General features: G+C 41.9%; 1 protein-coding gene across 1 annotated transcript in view; it reads left to right on the forward strand.

Annotated features, from left to right (window-relative positions):
- LOC122549714 (antizyme inhibitor 2-like) overlaps window positions 1–21126 on the forward strand; it is an 88476-nt gene extending 67350 nt beyond the window's left edge. The window contains exons 8-11 of the mRNA XM_087986999.1: window positions 7795–7957; window positions 11339–11451; window positions 19415–19629; window positions 19801–21126. Of these exons, the coding sequence (XP_087843125.1) occupies window positions 7795–7957; window positions 11339–11451; window positions 19415–19629; window positions 19801–19936 (627 nt within the window). The 3' untranslated portion in view covers window positions 19937–21126. The remainder of the gene's footprint in view (window positions 1–7794; window positions 7958–11338; window positions 11452–19414; window positions 19630–19800) is intronic.
- Window positions 21127–22304: the final 1178 nt, after the last annotated feature.

The raw sequence follows: 22304 nt of genomic DNA on the forward strand, positions 1-22304 counted from the left end.
AAACTGTTTGTGTATCACAAGATTTTTTTGGCAAACAGCTCCATTTAAGACAACAATTAAAACATTTCACTGGCAAATATTTTTTGATCAACCTAATCAAAGGTGTAATTGCACATCTATCCAAAACAAGAGGTCATAAATCTTATAAAATTAGAGCATCGCTATTTAGGATTTACACTAAGGTCACTCATGTAACCTCACTATTTAATAAAGGAGGTAGAGAGAAATCATGGAGTGATAGGTCATTTAGCCTGACAACAGTAGTGGGGTCAATGCTGGAGTCCGTTATTTAGATTTAGATTACTTACAGTGTGCAAACAGGCCCTTCGGCCCAACAAGTCCATACCGACCCGCTGAAGCGTAACCCACCCAGACCCATTCCCCTACATTTACCCCTTCACCGAACACTACGGGCAATTTAGTATGGACAATTCACCTAACCTGCACATTTTTGGATTGTGGGAGGAAACCGGAGCACCCAGAGGAAACCCACGCAGACAAAGGGAGAATGTGCAAACTCCACACAGAGATTCGCCTAAGGCGGGAATTGAACCCGGATCTCTGGTGCTGTGAGGCAGCAGTGCTCACCACTGTGCCACCGTGCCGCCCAACTGTTCCACCGTTATAAAAGATTTCATAATAGAGCACTTGGTAAACAGCGACTGGATTGGAAAGGGAGAACATGCTTTTCAAGAATGTAACTTGCAGAGTTAATAAGGGGGAGCCAGTGTATGTGGTTTAATTGGACTTACATGATACCTTATTGAAAGACTCCTTTAAGAGATTAGTAAGTAAAATTAAAATGCATGGGGTTGGAGTATAGTGTAACTGAAATGGATAGTGAACTGGTTGCCAAACAGGAGGAATAAGTTGGTCTTTTTCTGAATACTATCAAGTGACCATTGGGCTACAACATGGATCAGTGCTAGGACCACCAGCTATTCACAATATATTAACGATTTAGATGAGGGAACTAAATGTAATATCTCCAAGCTTGCAGATGACACAAAGTTGAGTGGGAAGTTGCAGAAATGCTTCAGTGTGATTTGGACAAGTTCAGTGAGTGGGTAAGTGCATGGCAGATGAAGGAGAATGTGGGTAAATGTAAGGTTATTCACACTGGTAGTAAAATCAGGAAGGCAGATCATTATTTGAATGGTGATAGATTGGGAAAGAGGGAGGTGCCACAAGACTTGGATGTTCTTGTACACCAGTTGCTGAAAGTAAGCCTGCAGGCACAGCTGGATAAAGAAGGCAAATGATATGTTGGCCTTAGCAAGAGGGTTCAAGTCCACAAGCAGGGATGTCTTGCTGCAATCGGATGGCCTTGGTAAGACTACACCTGGAGTATTGTTTGCATTTTTGGTCTCATTATCTGAAAAAGAAGGTTGTGATTATGGCTGTGGGTGCAACAAAGTTTACCAGGTGGATTCCTATGATGCAGTAATGGGTGGCACAGAGACTCAGTGGGTTAGTGCTGCTCCAACAGTGCCAGGGATGTGGGTTCGATTCCTGACTTAGGTGACTGGCTGTTTGGAGTTTGCACATTCTCCCAGTGTCTGAATGGGTTTCCTCCAGTGCTCCAGTTTCAGCTCATAATTCAAAGATCTTAGGTTAGTTGTATTGGCCATACTAAATTGCCCATAGTATTCGGGGCAGGTGAATTAACCATGGGAAATGCTGGGTTACAAGAACGGGAGAGGGGGTGGGCCTTGTCTGGGTGGGATAATCTTTAGAGGGTCAGCGTAAATGTGATAGGCTAAATGGCCTGCTTTCACACTGTAGGAATTATATGATCTCTGAGCAGATCGATGACAACACTTTGGAGGCTTAGCTGATGTCTCAATCCATTTGCACTTCCTTTTTCCTCCTGTGACTCCTGAGTACGGCCTCAGCAGATTAAACAATATAAATAGAGTTAAACTGAGGGCACAAATATTTCTGCCCTGCCTCCTCGAAGTGAACTGGGCATCTGCCCTTTCAACCAGTCTCTGATAAAACCATTCTTTTGTAGGCAATTCCTCAGAATTGTAGATAATTCGATTCCATTCCTGTTCAGCACCTTCTAGAATGACCAATTACTCAGATATGTAATCTCTAGGTTCAGCCATATACAGGGCAGGAGGGGCATGAAAGGTTGGGGAGACGGATTGTTTGAAGATTTCTCTCCTCCCAGATACTTCATCCTCACGGTGCATATTCTCAACAAGGTTTCTCAACCTCTCAATGTGGTCGTTGTCATCTTGAATAAACCTTCTCCATTTTACTCAGTTAAAAGCCAGAGTCTTTGATGAGTCAAGGGGCATATTTCGTCTCATTGCGGAGCCTTTGGAGGGCATCCATATCTCTGCTTCAACAGGGTCAAACATTCCTTATCATGGCTACATCAAACTGACCCTGCCTGTCTTGTATCACCCTTTTCATAGCCTGAGGTTTCTAATACATAATACTCCAATGGAAGTAAGGCAGTGGAGAGTACGAGAGTACCCATGCTGCATTAAGAAATATCTGTGAGTCCTTGGAAAACATGCTCTGGCAAGGTCAAAGACTCGGCCTATCCAAAGCGCTAGGAGTATTCAAATAGCAGCAAATCTGCATGTTCTTTTCTCACCCACGCAACAATTACGCCTAAAGGCTCATGCCAGCTGTCTCCAACTGGTTGACATCAGTCTTTGTCACATGTGGAAGAACTCCCAGTTGGAATAACTCAGGAAGCTGCCCTCATCACTGTGGGAGAAAAAATTGGGTACCCGTCCAGATTACCAATTTCAGCAACAAAGATGTTTTATCTCTAACCAACAATGCCGACAGGTGTCTGTACCCCTGTCACTGTTGTGAACAGTATACTGACTGGAGAGACATTTCTTATCTCATTTCAAAGATAGACACTACGAATTAGATGATACCCAGAGGAAGCAGTTTGGTTCCACTTTCACCACGTACAGGACAACCTACAGTTAAGATGATGGTGACATTGCGTATTTTGACCAGGATTCTAACTGAAAAAGACTGACCCATGAAAGTTTAGCCTTCAGCTCGAAACGGAATCCGCATCACCACTGACTTTCCTTACAACCGTAACTCCAGCACCACACTTTTTCCTTATTCTTTCCTGGAATATGGGCATCACTGGCTGGTTCAGAATTTATTACCCACTCCTAGCTGCCATCTTGAATCACTATTGTCCTGTGCTGTAAGTTTCCCACAATGATGGTAGGGAGGGAGGTCCAGGATTTTGACTCAGTGACACTGAAAGAACAGTGATATATTTCCACATTAGGACCATGAGTGGCTTGGAGGTGAACTTGCAACTGGTAGTGTTCTCATGTGTCTACCAGTGAATTTCTGCACTGCATATTGTAGATGGTACTGCAGAGAGTCCATGTTTCAGGGAGTAGATGCCTGTGGCGGTGATGCTATCAAGCGGGATACTTTGTCCTAGATGCTGTCAACCTTCTTGAGAGTTGTTGGAGCTGTACTCATCCAGGCAAGTGGGGAATATTCAATCACATTCATGACTTGTATCTTGTCCATGAAGGACTGGCTTTGGGGGCAGAAGTACATCACAGAGGCAGAATTCTTAGGCTCTGATCTGCTCTTGTAGCCACTGTATTTATCGAGGTAGTCCAGGCTGTTAAAGGAAACACAGTGCCTCTCCAATCTATGCTGTATATCCCTTGACAGTGAGCTTCATTCTTTGAAAAGCAGCTTCTTATAAAACAGAATGACAATAGGACAGAAGGAAATCATTCAGCTTGCGTTGCATGTGTTTGCTTACTATAAGAACAATTCAATGAACCCCCACTCTTATTTTTTTTCTGCAAATTTTTATGTTCTCCAGCAAAATGTGGCATAGTCTCAGCATTTGGAGCAAACTTTGTTTGTGTCAGTAGTTGAATATTGTCAGTTTTAGGTCAGTTCTATTTAAGAAATTCCCAGCAATATTAATGCAGTCTGTTTCTAGCAATGCAGGTTCAACCTTTGTCATGAAGCACTACAACCCATTATTGGCTGAGACACAAAATAACAGCTTAAAGGTTATTTCTGTGCTCATAAGATATCATTCTGAAAAGCAATGTCATACTTTGCCAAATAATAATTAATTATGAATGATGGAATACATTAATCCATTATCCTTCATTAAATTCCATGAGAAATTCATTTATGCTATCCTTATTAATTTGCTTAAAGCCAATAGATTTAAGAACATGTTCTTCTCCACTGTTATCATACTTATGAACAGACCTCTCACATATTAGAGTTAATTTTTCTGTGTTCATTGTCCCTCGCTATAATGCAATGTACTATATTCTGTTCTATTATCCTGTTGTACTTATATAAGGTATGATTTGTATGGTTAGCACGCAGAACAATAATTTTCACAGTACCTTGGTATGTGACAATAATAAATTAAATCAAACTAAATTAAATCCTGATTTGGAGATGCCAGTGTTCGACTGGGGTGTACAAAGTTTTTTAAAAAATCACACAACACCAGGTGAGAGTCCAACAGGTTTAATTGAAAGCAGTAGCTCTTGGAGCACTGCTCCTTCATCCACAACCACCTGATGAAGGAGCAGCATTCCAAAAGCTAGTGCTTCCAATTAAACATGTCGGACCATAACCTGATATCATGTGATTTTTAAATTAAATCCAAAAGCTAGTTATAGAGTCATAGAGATGTACAGCATGGAAACAGACCCTTCGATCCAACCTGTCCATGCTGACCAGATATCCCAACCCAATCTGGTCCCACCTGCCAGCACCCGATCCATATCCCTCCAAACCCTACCTATTCATATACCCATCCAAATGCCTCTTAAATGTTACAATTGAACCAGCCTCCACCACATCCTCTGGCAGCTCATTCCATACACGTACCACCCTCAGCATGAAAAGGTTGCCCCTAAACCTATGCCCTCTAGTTCTGGACTCCCCGACCCCAGGGAAAAGACTTTGCCTATTTATCCTATCCATGCCCCTCATAATTTTCTAAACCTCTATAAGGTCACCCCTCAGCCTCCGACGCTCCAGAGAAAACAGCCCCAGCCTGTTCAGCCTCTCCCTGTAGCTCAGATCCTCCAACCCTGGCAACATTCTTGTAAATCTTTTCTGAACTCTTTCAAGTTTCGCAACATCTTTCCAATAGGAAGGAGACCAGAATTGCACACAATATTCCAACAGTGGCCTAACCAATGTCCTGTACAGCCGCAACATGACCTCCCAACTCCTGTACTCAATACTCTGACCAATAAAAGAAAGCATACCAACCACCTATCTACCAATCACTATCCTATCTACCTGCGACTCCACTTTCAAGGAGCTATGAACCTGCACTCCAAGGTCTCTTTGTTCAGCAACACTCCCTAGGTCCCTAGGACCTTACCATTAAGTGTATAAGTCCTGCTAAGATTTGCTTTCCCAAAATGCAGCACCTCGCATTTATCTGAATTAAACTCCATCTGCCACTTCTCAGCCCATTGGCCCATCTGGTCAAGATCCTGTTGTAATCTGAGGTAATCCTCTTTGCTGTCCACTACACCTCCAATTTTGGTGTCATCTGCAAACTTACTAACTGTACCTCTTATGCTCACTTCCAAATCATTTATGTAAATGACAAAAAGTAGAGGGCCCAGCACTGATCCTTGTGACAGTCCACTGGTCACAGGCCTCCAGTCTGAAAAACAAACCTCCACCACCACCCTCTGTCTTCTACCTTTGAGCCAGTTCTATATCCAAATGGCTAGTTCTCCCTGTATTCCATGAGATCTAACCTTGCTACTCAGTCTCCCATGGGGAACCTTGTCGAATGCCTTACTGAAGTCCACATAGATCACATCTACTGCTCTGCCCTCATCAATCTTCTTTGTTACTTCATCAAAAACGGAATCAAGTTTGTGAGACATGATTTCCCATGCACAAAGCCATGTTGACTATCCCGAATCAGTCCTTGCCTTTCCAAATACATGTACGTCCTGTCCCTCAGGATTCCCTCCAACAATTTGCCCACCACCGAGGTCAGGCTCACTGGTCTATAGTTCCCTGGCTTGTCCTCACCACCCATTGTAAACAGTGGACGTTTGCCAACCTCCAGTCCTCCGGTACCTCACCTGTGACTATCGATGATACAAATATCTCAGCAAGAGGCCCAGCAATCACTTCTCTCGTTTCCCAAATAGTTCTCGGGTACACCTGATCAAGTCCTGGGGATTTATCCACCTTTAACCGTTTCAAGACATCCAGCACTTCCTCCTCTGCGATCTGGACATTTTGCAAGATGTCACCATCTATTTCCTACAGTCTATATCTTCCATATCCTTTTCCACAGTAAATACTGATGCAAAATATTCATTTAGTATCGCCCCCATTTTCTGTGGCTCCACACAAAGGCCGCTTTGCTGATCTCCCTAGTTACCCTTTTGTCCTTAATATATTTGTAAAATCCCTTTGGATTCTCCTTAATTCTATTTGCCAAAGCTATCTCATGTCCCCTTTTTGCCCTCCTGATTTCCCTCTTAAGTATACTCCTACTTTCTTTATACTCTTCTAAGGATTCACTCAATCTATCTTATCTGTACTTGACATATGCTTCCTTCTTTTTCTTAACCAAACCCTCAATTTCTTTAGTCATCCAGCATTCCCTATACCTACCAGCCTTCCCTTTCACCCTGACAGGAATATACTTTCTCTGGATTCTCTTTATCTCATTTCTGAAGGCTTCCCATTTTCCAGCTGTCTCTTTACCTGCGAACATCTACCTCCAATCAGCTTTCGAAAGCTCTTGCCTAATAACATCAAAATTGGCCTTTCTCCAATTTAGAACTTCAACTTTTAGATCTGGTCTATCCTTTTCCATCACTATTTTAAGACAAATAGAATTATGGTCACTGGCCCCAAAGTGCTCCCCCACTGACACCTCAGTCACCTGCTCTGCCTTATTTCCCAAGAGTCAGTCAAGTTTTGCACCTTCTCTAGTATGTACATCCACATACTGAATCAGAAAATTGTCTTGTACACACTTAAGAAATTCCTCTCCATCTAAAGCTTTAACACTATGGCAGTCCCAGTTGATGTTTGGAAAGTTAAAATCCCCGACCATAACTACCTTATTATTCTTACAAATAGCTGAGATCTCCTTACAAGTTTGTTTCTCAATTTCCCTCTGACTATTAGGGGGTCTATAGTACAATCCCAATAAAGTGATCATCCCTTTCTTATTTCTAAGTTCCACCCAAATAACTTCCCTGGATGTATTTCCGGGAATATCCTGCCTTAGCACAGCTGTAATGCTATCCCTTATCAAAAATGCCACTCTCCCTCCTCTTTTGCCTCCCTTTCTATCCTTCCTGTAGCATTTGTATCTTGGAACATTCAGCTGCCAGTCCTGCCTATCCCTAAGCCGTTTCCGTAATTGCTATGATATCCGAGTCCCATGTTCCTAACCATGCCCTGAGTTCATCTGCCTTCCCTGTTAGGCCCCTTGCATTGAAATAAATGCAGTTTAATTTATTAGTCCTACCTTGTCCCTGCCTGCCCGACTCACTTCTGTTCTCAGCTGTACCCGTCTCAGATCGATCTCTATCCTCACTATCTCCCTGGGTCCCACCCCCCTACTTTACTAGTTTAAATCCTCCCAAGCAGTTCTAGCAAATTTCCCTGACAGTATATTAATCCCCTTCCAATTTAGGTGCAATCCGCCCTTCTTGTACAGGTCACTTCTACCCCAAAAGAGATTCCAATGATCCAAAAATGTGAATATCTGACCATAATCTCTCATTATTTTCCTTGTTTTAGGTAGCAGCCGAGATCAATCCTGCATTGGACATTTATTTTCCTGACAAAACTGAAGTACAGATAATCGCTGAACCAGGCCGGTATTATGTGACCTCATCTTTCACACTGGTTGTGAATATCATCGCTAGAAAAACAATTGAAAATTCTCAAGCCAGCTCCAATGGTAATTTTCATCTTCATCAAAAGATAAAAATTTTAGGATCATAGAATCATTGAATCCCTAGTGTTGGAACAGGCCCTTTGGCCGAACAAGTTCACACCAACCCTCCAAAGAGTAACCCACTGAGACCTATTACCCTCCCCTATTATACTATATTTATCTCTGACTAATGCACCTAACCTACACATCCCTGAACACCATGGACAATTTAGCATGACCAATTCACCTAACCTGCACATTTTTGGATTGAGGATTGAGAAGAATCCCACGCAGACACGGGGAGAATATGTGGTGTATGCACAAACTGCTGAGGCTGGAATCAAAACCAGGTCCCTGGCACTCTGAGGCAGCAGTGCTAACCACTGAGCCACAGTGCCAGGATCTGTGCAAATGTCTCCATCTCGGAGTTGGAGGGGTTTGGGTGAGATCTAACTTACCTGATATTTAGAAACAAACACAGAAATTGCTGGAAACACCCAGTAGGTCTGGTAGCATCAGTGGGAGAAATCACAGTTAACAATTTGAGTCCACTGACCTTTCACCACAAAGTAAACTAAATACAATCGGGAAAAGAGCAGATCAAGGGTTAGGATTCCTATATACAAATAACTCATCTCCTGACTCCGCAAGGCTTCTCCACCATCCACAAGAGTACAATGGAACTCACCCCACTTTCTTCCATGAGTGCAGCGCAAACAACACTGAAGAAGCATGACACTATTCAGGACAAAACATCCCGCTTGATTGGCATCACATCCACAAAGATCCACTTTCTCCACCACTGATGCTCAGCGGCACAGTATGCACCATCTACAAGATGCACTGCAGAGATTCACTAAAGCTCCGTAGTCAGCACTTTCAAAACCCAAAACCACTTCCATCTAGAAGGAAGAGGTACCAAATACATAGGAACACCACCTGCAAATTCTTCTCTAAGGCACTCACCATTAACCTTGGCAATATATCACAATTCCTTCAATGTTGCTGGATCAGAATCCTGGAACACCCTCTCTAATAGCATTGTTGGTATATCTTGACACATGGACTGCAGTAGTTCAAGAAGATAGTCTACCACCACCTTCTCAAGAGCAACTAGAGCAATAAATCTCGCTCCCTCCCAGATTCCCATTGATTACAGTTTTGCTCGGGCCCCCTCATGCCACACTCAGTCAAATGTAGTCTTGATGTCAAGGGTTGTCAGCCTTGCCTCACTTCTGGAATTCAGCACATCAATTGATAATGGGAAGTAGGGAAATGGTGGAGCTGTAATTATGTAGTTGTCTTCACTGAAGAAGACTTCTCAAAGATACTTGAAAATGAAGCTTGAACGGGAGGGAGCAACCTAGAAGAGAGAACAGATGGTCAGAAAACAACATGACGACTGAAAAGTCCCCAGGAATGGGTGCCCTGCTTTCTAGGACGACTGTAAAATCTCAGCTGAGGTAGTGAATGTATGGATTTTAATCTTAGGTTTAATCAAAATTCCTTAGGTTCTGGAAGGATGCTACCAGATTGGGACATATTTCATGTAACATCTCTGTTCAAGAAAGTAGGTAGCCATTGCCTAACATCCCTTGGGGAATTGCTGAATTCCATTATTAAGGAGATTATAGCAACTGATAGAAACTCATAACATGATCAACATGAAGCATCAACATAGCTTTGTAAAAGGAAGATTCTGTTTTTTAATGGAAGCACCTAACGAGGTGAATACAAAGGAATCCATGGATTAGCTGTTCTTGCTCATAATAAACGGGATAAACAGATGGATTTTATTGTCTCATTATTTTACTATATTTTTCACTGTAAAATTCAAGTGAAAAGTTTCCATTGTCACCATAATCCAGTGCCATTTAAAATAGTTTAAGAATAACAAAAAAAAATGATATACTTAAAGGGAGTCCATAATCCTTCTGCCACTGCTTTGCCAGTGACGCCAGTGCACTGCTCCACAGGCATCATCTTTTGCCACTGGGCTGATGTTGCCTCAATTAATGCAGCTGATGTTGGGCTCTGTGCTTGCTCCTCTGCCAGATCCTTCCTTGACACTGCTGCTACAGACCCGCTCAGAGCTCACCAGCCACCTCGGCCGCCACTGTCACAGTCGCTTTTGCATGAATAAAGAATTGGATGGACATCAGTATAAGATGAAAAGAATCATATTTATGATAAGCTGCATTCCTGAACCCAACACCCGTTCGCTGAACCTTGACCTCTGACCGTCCACCTGCTCCCTCTGACCCTCCAACTTCCTCAAACCCCTGTTGTCTTGACGTTCCAATCCTATATGCTCTCCTCCAAATCCTCATGTTGACCATATGTATCATCCCATCTTCCTTAGCTCAACCTCACTCCCTCCCACTCTACCCAATACCGCCAAACACTTCACCAGCTGCCAAACTGCCATTACACCATCATGCCAACTCACCAATTCACATTCATTCACTAACACACTGGAAAGCTGCTGAAATATTCCAAAGTATTCGAATATGCTGGTGATTGAACCAATACCAGACTATGCCATCTAGTGCCATAAGGGAGCAGGGCTTGGTTTCCTTGACGAAGGAGGATGCTGATGTTTGGTCTGCTCCACATTTCTGAAGAGGCTGGATTCAGAAATCTTGGTCAGAAATGCAGTGCCTCGTCATAGTGGAAATCAGTAGCAAGGGATAGCAATCTGATTATAAAATTGGTCCTTCATTGTTGTTCAGTAACTTATTTTATATGTGTTTTCTGAAACAGACAGGATCAGACGAGCATCTGATGCATCCAGCATAAAATTATATAGCAAAGAAGGAGGCCATTCAGTCCATTGTGTCTGTGCTGGCATTTTAATTAGTTTCATTCCCCACTGTTCTTTTTCTTCATAACCCTACAATTCTTTTCTTTACAAGTATTTATCCAATTCTTTTGTCAAACTAACAATGAAAATTGTTTCTCCTACCCTATCAAACTCTACATAGTAGATGAATGTAGCCTGTTGTAATTTGCATGAAAAGACGTGTCAGCTGAGGGTAAGAGTATGCACTGTTTGTTAAGTGCAACATCAAAATGAACCAATAGAGTACTTTTCCACTTATTTGTTACTATCACTAAATCTTTCTTGTTCACAATCCAATAATTTGGACACATGCAGCCCATGTAAACAATGACAACTAAGAAGTAATGCTGCATCCTGGCTGCACTCAAAGCAGCAAATTCCTTCCAAAAATAGAAAACATTAGAAACTAAAATAAAAATCAGGCACCTGTTCTACCAATCATCTTTCCTGATTGTGGGAGACAAGGTAGCACAAATGTCAACAAAGAAGAACAACTTTTTGACCATCACAATGGCAATTTAGAAATCTATTTGTGAGCCTTACAATAAGTCTTTTTTCCTTAGATGAGGAGGCCGGGAATGAGAAGACCATGATGTATTATTTAAATGATGGACTATATGGTTCTTTCAATAACTTTGCAAAATATCGTGAACTATTGAAGCCAACCCTCTATGAAGTAAGAGTTTTAGAAATTACTTTTATAATATAAGTATTGTATAATATAAGGATAATGTTGTATTGTTGTAAATTGTTGCAGCCTACTAAAGATCAATTATTTCTACTAATTTAGCACCAACAAGAAGTGAACAAAAACATGTTCAAAGACTTAGGTTATTAGAAGCTTCTTAAAAGAGATTAAAATAGGGAAATTGGGAAATTTGCACTGTTTTTTGAGGGACTTTGAAAGCTTAAGTCCGAGGCAGCTGAAGTTCCAGCTGAGAATATTGGAAGAATTAAAATCAGACTTATGTAAGAAAAAAAACATAAAAAAGGAAGCCAGAATCAGAGGATCAGTGAGGGATGCAAAGCTGGATGGTTACAGAAATGAGGAGGAATGGGGCCAAAGAATTTGAAAACAATGATGAAGATTTTAAAATCAATACATTCCTGTCCTCGGTACAATGTAGGCCCAATGGTGAAGGGTGAACAGGAGGCTGAGTGTTGAAATAGCTCACATTTACAGAGTATAGAAGTAACCAGCTAGGACAGTGTTGAAATAGTCAAGAGAACAAGGATATGGATGGTGAAGATGAGCTGGTCCAATACAGAAATAGACCTCTGAGGTTGTGCTGGATCACATATAGGACCATAGAAATAACAAACAAAAATTTTGTATTGTAGAAGCTTCCCTGATATTTTGGAATATTTTTCAGAGAGCAATTTAAAAGCTGTGATAATGGGAGTAATGGTAGAGGTTAGCCCTAACCCTAAAACTATTGAAGATTAATTGAAATTGCTTAATTAATTGGTTGCCAGAAAGTGCACTTTGACATTAGGGAATATTTGAAGTAGGGAATATTTCTTCATAAGAAGGAAGGAAAGCTTTATCAGCTGACACATATGTCACAGAAGGAGTAAATAATGTGACCATGGGGATCTAAGATGATAGCATCCTGTTAGGATCACGTTTGCTGGGCTCCGCGCTGCAACATCGACATGACAGAGCCAGAATCCATCCCAAACACTTAACTGTGAGTAAAATCACAGTAAAGGAGCTAGAAACCTGAAAAAAATCTACTTACCTATGCTCTTGCAGCTGGAAATTGCCAAAGAAAGGAAGAAGCTTGCCTTGGGCCGGGGCCATGGTCCAGCCCTCTGAAGTAGCGGGCTTGCTTACTCACTAGACCCTGGTTGAGAAGCTAGCTAAATCTCGAGGTCCTGGGGAAGCAGATCCAGGAAAAAATTGAGGAGAAGCTGGCTCCTGTATCTGCTATGCTGCAAGACTTGGGAAAAAGGAGCGATGAATTTGAACGTCAGGCTGCAGGGGACTGTACCCCTGCTGGATTGAAGCCCTGGAAACACAGGTCCATGGTCTGTTGGATCTGGTAGACGATCTCAAAAACAGAGGCAGAAGAAAGAACCTGCGCATTTTTGGCATACCAGAGGGTACGGAATGTGAGCAGCCGGCGGAGCTCTTCAAGAAGTGGTTCCTGGAATTCCTTGGGTTGGAGGGTGAAAAGGGAAGGATAACAATTGAGAGAGCCCACCAGATCGCAGCACGAAAACCAGGTGCGGATCAGTGCCCACACTCTGTCCTGGTAAGGTACCATCATGATAAAGACAAACAGGGGAGGGATCAGAGGGCATTGGTACGTGGCGGCTCCAGGGTCATGTTTTTTCAGGACCTCTCAGCATCAGTGGTCTGGAAAAGGAAGTCCTCGGTTGGCATCAAGAGGAGATTGAGAGAGCTTGGCATCCAGCATTCCTTAAGATATTCAGCAGTGCCTCGGATCAATCATAATGGATCCATACATTTCTTCAACTCACTAGAGAAAGCGAAGAACTTTGTGGACACATTAACTTAAGTCAAACAGCTGAAAGGCGTAGAGGACAGGGCTGTTCGGGTTTGCTTTTTTTAAACAAGGAGTTGGTGGAGTCTCCTTTCTGGTAATAAGTTGCGTGAAATGATGTCCGGGACAGATAGAGTATTTATCTTTAATTTCTAGGTTATGTTAAGGGATTGGTGACATATTTATTTTTAGTTTACTTATTTATAGTACTAACCTTGCTCTTGGGTGTTTTTTTTGTCTCTACTGGGTGGTTGGTATATGTGGCGTGACCCTAACTGGTAGAAGTTGAGAGGGCAGTTGGGATGGTTAGTAGGATTGTAGGAGATGTAAATACCCCCTTTAAATGGGGGGTAAATTCCTCCAATCAGTGTCTTTGGCAATATTTTGTTTTTCTGTTTTTGCTGTACGTAATTTTTGTAAGTTTTGTTGATTATTTTAGTCTGTGTAGTTTTTGGGTTCTGTGGATTCTTTTGCATTAAAGCTCAGCAAACTGCTGTTCGGGTTCTTCCTCTCTGAAGTCGAGATGGTGCATTGGAAGGTTATTGCCAAAGATGTGTTTAAGTGGTACACCTGGAATGTTAAGTAGAGTCATTTCCCTGTCAAGTAGAAGAAGGTACTTTTCAGCCTTAAAAGGGAGAAGGTGGATGTTGCCTTATTACAAGAAGCACACTTGGACGATACAGAACATTTGAAGCTGCAACAAAATGGGTATGACCGGGTTTATTTCTCATCTTTCAATACGAGTAGACAGGTGGCCATTTTAGTTAGTATGAAACTCCCATTTAAGTTATTAGAGTACACTAAAGGCACACATGGGAGATTTGTAATCCTTAAAATTTTGACACATGGGGAAGAATACAGGATCTTAAATGTTTATTGTTCCCCGGCACATCCCCTTAAATTCTTGACAGACACACTTTCTAGACTAGTTAACCTTGCATCTCAACATATCATCATAGGAGGGGGCTTCAATTGTTTCATAGAACTTATGGTAGACCGATTGCCCAAAGGCCCACCAGTATCTTCTTTGCGATCTAAAAAGTTAAGGGATTCATGTGCTGAATTTGGGTTGGTAGATATTTGTATACCCCTTCACCGTACTGGCAGGGATTTTACGTTCCTTTCGAACCCACATAAATGCCATACCAGGATTGATCTTTGTCTGAGCCTCACAGCACATCTGGACTTGGTGGCGTCATGTACAATTGGCAATATCACTATTTCCAATCACGCCCCAGTGTATTTAGTGGATAGAAGTAAAGATATGGTGGTAGGCTTGAGGCACTGGCAACTGGACCCCTTCATCCTCAAGGATAGCAAGTTTATTGAATTATTTTCTACTGTGTTCAGGACTTTTTTAGATATTCATTCAGGCTCAGCTAGTAGCCCAACCATTCTTTGGGAACCAGCTAATGCCATTGCTAGGTGGGTGGTTATTTCCTATTCAGCTAGTAAGATGCGACAGATGGGCAAGCAGCAACGCTTGCTCGAGACGTGTCTGAAAGTAGCTGAAAAGGCATACTTTGACAGGCGCTCCGGTGGTTAAACCACAGAGAATCACGGCACTTCAGGCTACACTGAACTCCATTTTCTCACAGACAGTCAAGCAGGAGCTTTCATTTGCAAGTCAAAGGCTGTTTGAGCATGGGGGTAAGTCGGGCAAGTACCTAACAAAATGGCTCCCTCAAGCCATTACCTCAATCAATCAGAGACAACACTGAAAATTTGACTTACGATTCTAAAAGGATTAATCCAGCATTCTGGAATGCTTACTCTTACTTATACCAATCTGAAAGTTGAGAGAGTGGGCATGTTAGGATGCAGTCTTTTTTCAAGAATTTAGACGTTCCGGGAGTGAGCCCTGAACAAGAGTCTCTTCTCAATGCCCCATTGTCAGAGGAAGAGGTGCAGGAGGCTGTGAGGCAGCTCCAGAATGGGAAGATGCCGGGTCCTGGCGGTCTCCCCAATAGGTTCTATAAGGAATTTATAAGTATATTGTCAGGGTCGATGTTTAGCATGTTTAACGACTCACATAGTCGTGGCCTCCTCCCACCATTTCTAAGAGTGGCGAACATCTCTCTCATTCTTAAACAAGGGAAGGCCTTGAAGGACTGTGCTTCCTAAAGACCCATTTCACTCCTGAATGTTGACTTCAAAATTCTATCCAAGACTCTGGCCTTAAGGTTAGAAACTGTACTGCCCACCATCATTAAGGAGGACCCAGACAGGGTTCATAAAGGATCGCACATCAATTGATAATGTCAGGAGATTACTTAAAATGATTCACATATGTCAACAGCAATCAGTACAGGGATTGGTGATCTCCTTAGATGCTGAAAAGGCATTTGACAGGGTCAAGTGGCCATATCTTTTTCATACATTTTTGAAGTAGTTTGGCCTGGGAGAGACCTTCATTAGGTAGTTAGAGGTTTTGTATCGTGATCCTCTTGTCGCAGTCCTCACCAATGGTGTACGGTCAAGCAATTTTAATATTTGTAAGGGCAGTTGACAGGGCTGTCCCTTGTCACTATTGTTTTTCACATTGGTGATTGAATCGCTGGCAGAGGCAATATGCAGGGATCCCAATATAACCACTCCAGAAGTGGGGATGAAGTCACATAAGATCACACTGTATATGGATGATGTTCTTGTCTTCATGTCAAACCCACAGTCTTAGTGCCACACATGATACAATGCATCAATTTATTTGGTGGCTTCTCGGGTTGTAAGATCAATTTTGCAAAGTCAGAGGCCATGCCCATGGGTGGTCTCCCGAGAGTGCCTGGTCCTGAAGGCGGATCTTGGTTCCCCTTTAGAGGGTCGCAGGAGGGCTTTCTCTATATATGTATATTTATTACTTCCGTTTTTGATCGGCTACTTAAAGCCAATTTTGCACATTTATTCGACAAAATCAAGCAGGACCTTCATAAATGGGAGGTACTTCCAATCTCTTGGATAGGTCGGATAGCCATCATTAAAATGAACATTCTGCCCCGCCTGTTGTTTCCTATGTGAATGCTTCCTCTGCTTTTTACTAAGCAAATATTTCAAAGACGGAACAGCTGTTTTAATTATTTTATCTGCTATCGCAAGCGGCCCCTAATTAAATTGACTAAATTGTAGTTACTTTACAGATTGGGAGGAGGGGGCCTCTCAAATATCAATATCCATTAAGCTCATTGCTATCTTACTTGAATGATTGGACATAGGGGGACCCTCACTCACTTTGGCTGGACATCGAAGCATCTCAGGCAAGATACCCCCTTATTAACCTGCTGTTCTTAGATAAAATGAGAATAGTTAAGGAATATTGCCATAGCCCAATAGTCATCAATAATGTCAAGGCATGGAGGGCAATGCGTCAGGGTGAGGGCTATTTTGCCAATACATCATTTTTGACACCCACACTTGGCAATTTTGATGAATAAGGGGAGACCTTATCGGAGCATATCAGATTGGCAGGGTAAACATGAAGAGGTTCTTTCTCCTTGTGGAAGAGTCGAGGACCAGAAGGTGAAATCTCAGAATAAGGAATCCTCATTTCAGACAAAAATGAGGAAGAATTTTTTTTCTGTCAGAGGATGGTGTATCTATGGAAAGTTTTACCACGCAGGTCAAGATTAGATTGTTAAGTATATATTCAAGTCTGATCCAGACAGATTTTTGATCAGAAAGGAAATCAAGAGTTACGGGCATAAGGTAGGAAAGTAGAGCTGAGGATCATCAGATCAGCCAGAAACATGCTGAATGATGCAGTGGACTCAATGGGCAGAATGGCCTACTCCTGCCTCTTGAGCGTATCGCATTCAACAACAATGGACAAAGGAACCTGCGCACAAAATACTTATGAGGAGAAAGTGAGGACTGCAGATGCTGGAGATCAGAGCTGAAAATGTGTTGCTGGAAAAGCGCAGCAGGTCAGGCAGCATCCAAGGAACAGGAGAATCGACGTTTTGGGCATAAGCCATTCTTCAGGAATGAGGAAAGTGTGTCCAGCAGGCTAAGATAAAAGGTAGGGAGGAGGGACTTGGGGGAGGGGCGTTGGAATTGTGATAGGTGGAGGGAGGTCAAGGTGACGGGGATAGGCTGGAGTGGGGTGGGGGTGGAGAGGTCAAGAAGAAGATTGCAGGTTAGGAAGGCAGTGCTGAGTTCAAGGGATTTGACTGAGACAAGGTCGGGGGAGGGGAAATGAGGAAACTGGAGAAATGTGAGTTCATCCCTTGTGGTTTAGATTTAGATTTAGATTACTTACAGTGTGGAAACAGGTCCTTCGGCCCAACAAGTCCACACCGACCCGCCGAAGCGTAACCCACCCATACCCCTACATTTACCCCTTTTAACCTAACACTACGGGCAATTTAGCATGGCCAATTCACCTGACCCGCACATCTTTGTGACTGTGGGAGGAAACCGGAGCACCCGGAGGAAACCCACACAGACACGGGGAGAATGTGCAAACTCCACACAGTCAGTCGCCTGAGTCGGGAATTGAACCCGGGTCTCTGGCGCTATGAGGCAGCAGTGCTAACCACTGTGCCACCGTGCCACCCACGGTGGTTGGAGGGTTCCCAGGCAGAAGATGAGGCGCTCTTCCTCCAACCGTCGTGTTGCCATGGTCTGGCGATGGAGGAGTCCAAGGACCTGCAACCAAGGACATGCAGGTCCTTGGACTCCTCCATCACCACTCCACCAAGGACATGCAGGTCCTTGGACTTCTCCATTTCTCCAGTTTCCTCATTTCCCCTCCCCCCACCTTGTCTCAGTCAAATCCCTCGAACTCAGCACCACCTTCCTAACCTGCAATCTTCTTCTTGACCTCTCCACCCCCACCCCACTCCAGCCTATCACCGTCACCTTGACCTCCCTCCACCTATCGCAATTCCAACGCCCCTCCCCCAAGTCCCTCCTCCCTACCTTTTATTTTAGCCTGCTGGACACACTTTCCTCATTCCTGAAGAAGGGCTTATGCCCGAAACGTCGATTCTCCTGTTCCTTGGATGCTGCCTGACCTGCTGCGCTTTTCCAGCAACACATTTTCAGCACAAAATACTTACGGGCAAGAACCTAGTATGCAATGATAGAGTCACAGAATCATACAGCAGGGAAGCAGACCTTTCAGTCCAACTAGTTCATGCTCACTATATTCCCAAACTAAACTACTCCCACCGGTCTGTGCTTGGCCCATATCCCTCCAAACATTTCTTATTCATGTTCTTACCTGAAAGACTTCTAAACGCTGTATTATACCTGCATATACCACCTCCTCTGGAAGTTCATTCCACACATGCTCCATTTTCTGTGGAAAAGAATTGCCTCTCATGTCTTTTTAAAATCTTTCTTCTCTCACCTTAAAAATAATCCCCATCGTCTTGAAATCCCCCTTCAAATAGAAAATAAACCTGCCATTCACCTTATCTGTACCCCTGATTATTTTATAAACCTTTCTCACATAATTCAACTCCCTATGCTCCAGTGAAAGAAATCCCAGCCTAACCATATAACTCAAGCCCTCCATTCTCAGCAGCATCCTGGTAAATGTCTTCTGAACTCTCTACAGCTTAATAATATCCTTCCTATAACAGGGTGACCAGACTGGACACAGTACTCCAGAAAAGACCTCACCAACCACCAACATCCTGTGCAACTGACACGTAAGGTCCCACCTTCTATACTTAAAGGTCCCAGCAATGAAAGCAAGCATGCTAAATGCCTTCCTAACCACCTATCTATATGTGAAAATAATTCATGATAATCTGAACAATGAACAGATACTTGGGACATTAAAAAAAACCTGTGGAGTATTCAGGAGCTAGGAGAATGCTCTAAAGTGACGTGGGGCCTAATGCAAAGTTGAGCTCAGCTGGGAAACAGCCTTCGCCATCTGTATTTAGCTTTGTAACTTAAACATGCTCAACAGTGATTAACAAAGGAATGAGAACCCATAAATTTATAGCAATGAGAAAGGAAATAGCAATGACCAACACATACAGGATCTTGTCTTTGCGTGCTGATGCAAAATGGGTGGTAGTAAATCAGCCTTACATTTTACATCTCTCCATATTTTTCTTCCATTCACTTCCCCACAGATTACATTTTTAAGAAAGTTGACCTGGTATTTATTTCTCACAGAAACACTCCCTGGACCAAAAGCTGTATAACACCAGGATTTGGGGACCCACCTGTGATGCATGGGATCATATTTCCGATACTTGGAAGCTGCCTGAACTGGAGATTGGAGACTGGTTGCTCTTTAAAAACAATGGAGCATACACCATCAGCACCTCAACCATGTTCAATGGTTTTCATGCAGTCCCAACACACTATGCAATATCAGAGGAGGCCTGGTAAGGAAAAGAGAATGTCACCCCATAAATTTAGAAAATATGATGCTGGATATTACGTTACATCTTATTGTCGCGATATATTGCAAATAGATTCCTTTGTACAGTTTATTTACATAGACATGTTTATTGTATATTAATATTTGGGATTTAATCTGTGAAATTTCTATACAGGGAAACCCTTCAGAATATAAAGAGAGAAATACAATCTCCCGTGGAAGAACAGGATGGTGTAGACCCTCAACATCTGGTCGTCAGACAATACGATTTAGGTTCGAAGCAGCCATTTGGTCCATCATGGCTGCTTTAATACTTACTGCGATCATGACTAAACGGATAATCCTTAACTCCATTTGCCTGCTTTTTTCGTAAAATCATTGTCTCCCTTATTGACTAAAATTTGTCTTTCCCAGCCTTCAACACTCTTAATGATCCAGCCTGTGATAAACAATTCCACAAATTCACTCCCCTTTGACAAAACAAATTCCTCCTCATCCCTGTCTTAAATGTATGTCCCATAGTCTGAGATGATGCCCTGTTCCCAGAATCTCCCACAAGGGAAAACAACGTTTTTACATTTCCCGTGTCAAGTCTGCTAAAGAACTTTGTTTAAATAAGGCTTCACTCCTTCTTCTAATCCCCAATAAGTACAGACTCAATGTACTCAAACTGTGACCCCTCCAAACCTGCAATAAATTTAGTGAATGTCTGCACTGCCTCCAATACCATGGTATATTTCCTTAGATAAGGGTATCAAAACTGTTCAGAGTATTCTAGGTGTGGTCTGCACCATTTTAACAAGAATTCTCACTTTTGAAACAGTGATGCAAATCCCTTTTATCATCAATATGAATGATGAAAATAACTCTTATTCCTCCAACATTTGTATAAACAGACAATATATTCAGCTTGGCTTGAATTTACACCTTGTTAATATACTGGGATGGATGAAATTGCTAACAATCAATGTTAAATGTTTAGCTTCTTTGTTATGACAATTTTTTACTTTCCGAGTTTTACCTTCCAGATGAATAGTCAGAGAGTCACAAAAGCAGTTCTAAAAATAAATTTTCTTCTGCTACACGGTTTGGTTTTCAAAATTAAATGCATGTTAATGGACACTCAAGTTACTTTAATGGGATAATTTAATCATCAACAAACTGATTGAAAGAATTCTGCTTTCTCCAGCACTTTCCCAGCTTAGTATTCTCTTGTCTTCTATTATGTTGTTAGGTAGAAGTGATTATTCTATTCATCAAGCATTCAATTTCTGGATTTTACTAAATGTTTAGAATTTAAAGAAACACTTGTGCAAGATTGTGCTTGTGTCAATAGGATAGTACTGTGCATTTTCCTACTCCCTGTATTCATCATAATCTAAATCTACAAGGTGATTCGCAACCTATTGACCAACTGAAGTAAAGATTCCAATGACTTATTATTCTCATAAGTTCTTGTATTACATCATGTCATTAAAGAAAGTATTCTGCATCTGTTTTATACAAATCAAAGTGTTATAATTGACAAAACAAATATTCATGTTTGCATATTTTTGCCGCTTGTCATAATTATGAAGGCTTTATGAGATGATTTCTAAAATTTGGTACATGTTTTAGCTCCAGAAAAACACAATGTGCCTTAGTTCCACACAGAAACCTTGTGCTTTGGGCTCAGACAGGAAGATCATGTTGTTAGGTTTTCATTAGGGAACAATGAGCATCAGTTACTTTACTCATTTGTCTTTCGTTTTGTGGGCATTAATGGGAAATGAGGAAATAGAAGAGGATTTGAACAAGTATTTTGATTTCATCTTCACAGTAAAAACACAAAATGCTATTCAAGAGTAGTGAAGATTTAGAGGGAAATTAAATCATTCATTATCATCAGATAAAAAGTAATGGGTTAACTGTTGGATATTAAGCTGCCACCTCCCTTGGATCTGACGACCTACATTTTAGGCTCTTAAAAGAAGTGACTGCTGATGTGGTGGATGCATTAGTAATCTTCCAAAATTCTCTGAAATGGTCCTCACAGATTAGACAATTGCAAATCTATCGTCTCTATGAGAGGTCATTTAGCCCAATGTCTGTCATTGAGACATACTAGAATTCCAAAGTAAATTGTAGCAGCAGAACATTTCAAAAATTAGAAACAGTCAATACAGCTTTATGAAAGGGAGTCATATTTGACAGATTGATTTGAATTCTTGTAGCGCTGGGACCTCAACTGTTCAATCTATGTTAATAATTTGAATGAAAGAACCAACTTTATCGTACCCATAGTTTCTGATAATGCGAAAAAAGATCTGAACGTTAGGAGGGTCACAGAGTCTGCAAAGGAACAAAAATAGGTTAAGTGAGTATGCAAGCTGAAGTGTAATGTGGGAAAGTGAAAGATGGCCTATTTTGCTTGGAAGAACAGTAAAGAAGAACATTATTTATAGAGACTATGGAGTCCTGCGTCATAGAGAGATCTGGGTTGTCTTGTATGCTAATCACAAAAAATCAGCATGCAGATATAGCAAGTGAGTAGTGTATTAGGACGAATTTCTCTTAGAGAGTTGTTAAAGTTTAGAATTCTCTCCCTCTGTGAGCAATGGAGACTTGAAAATTGAATGTATTTTCAAGGCTGAGAGAGATTTTTTTGAATGGCAAGGGTGTCAATCAGCCTGACATGGT

This window comes from Chiloscyllium plagiosum, unplaced genomic scaffold, assembly GCF_037043375.1.
Source record: "Chiloscyllium plagiosum isolate Xiang-an unplaced genomic scaffold, Cpla_swu_hap1 HiC_scaffold_5, whole genome shotgun sequence".
Classification (NCBI taxonomy): domain Eukaryota; kingdom Metazoa; phylum Chordata; class Chondrichthyes; order Orectolobiformes; family Hemiscylliidae; genus Chiloscyllium; species Chiloscyllium plagiosum.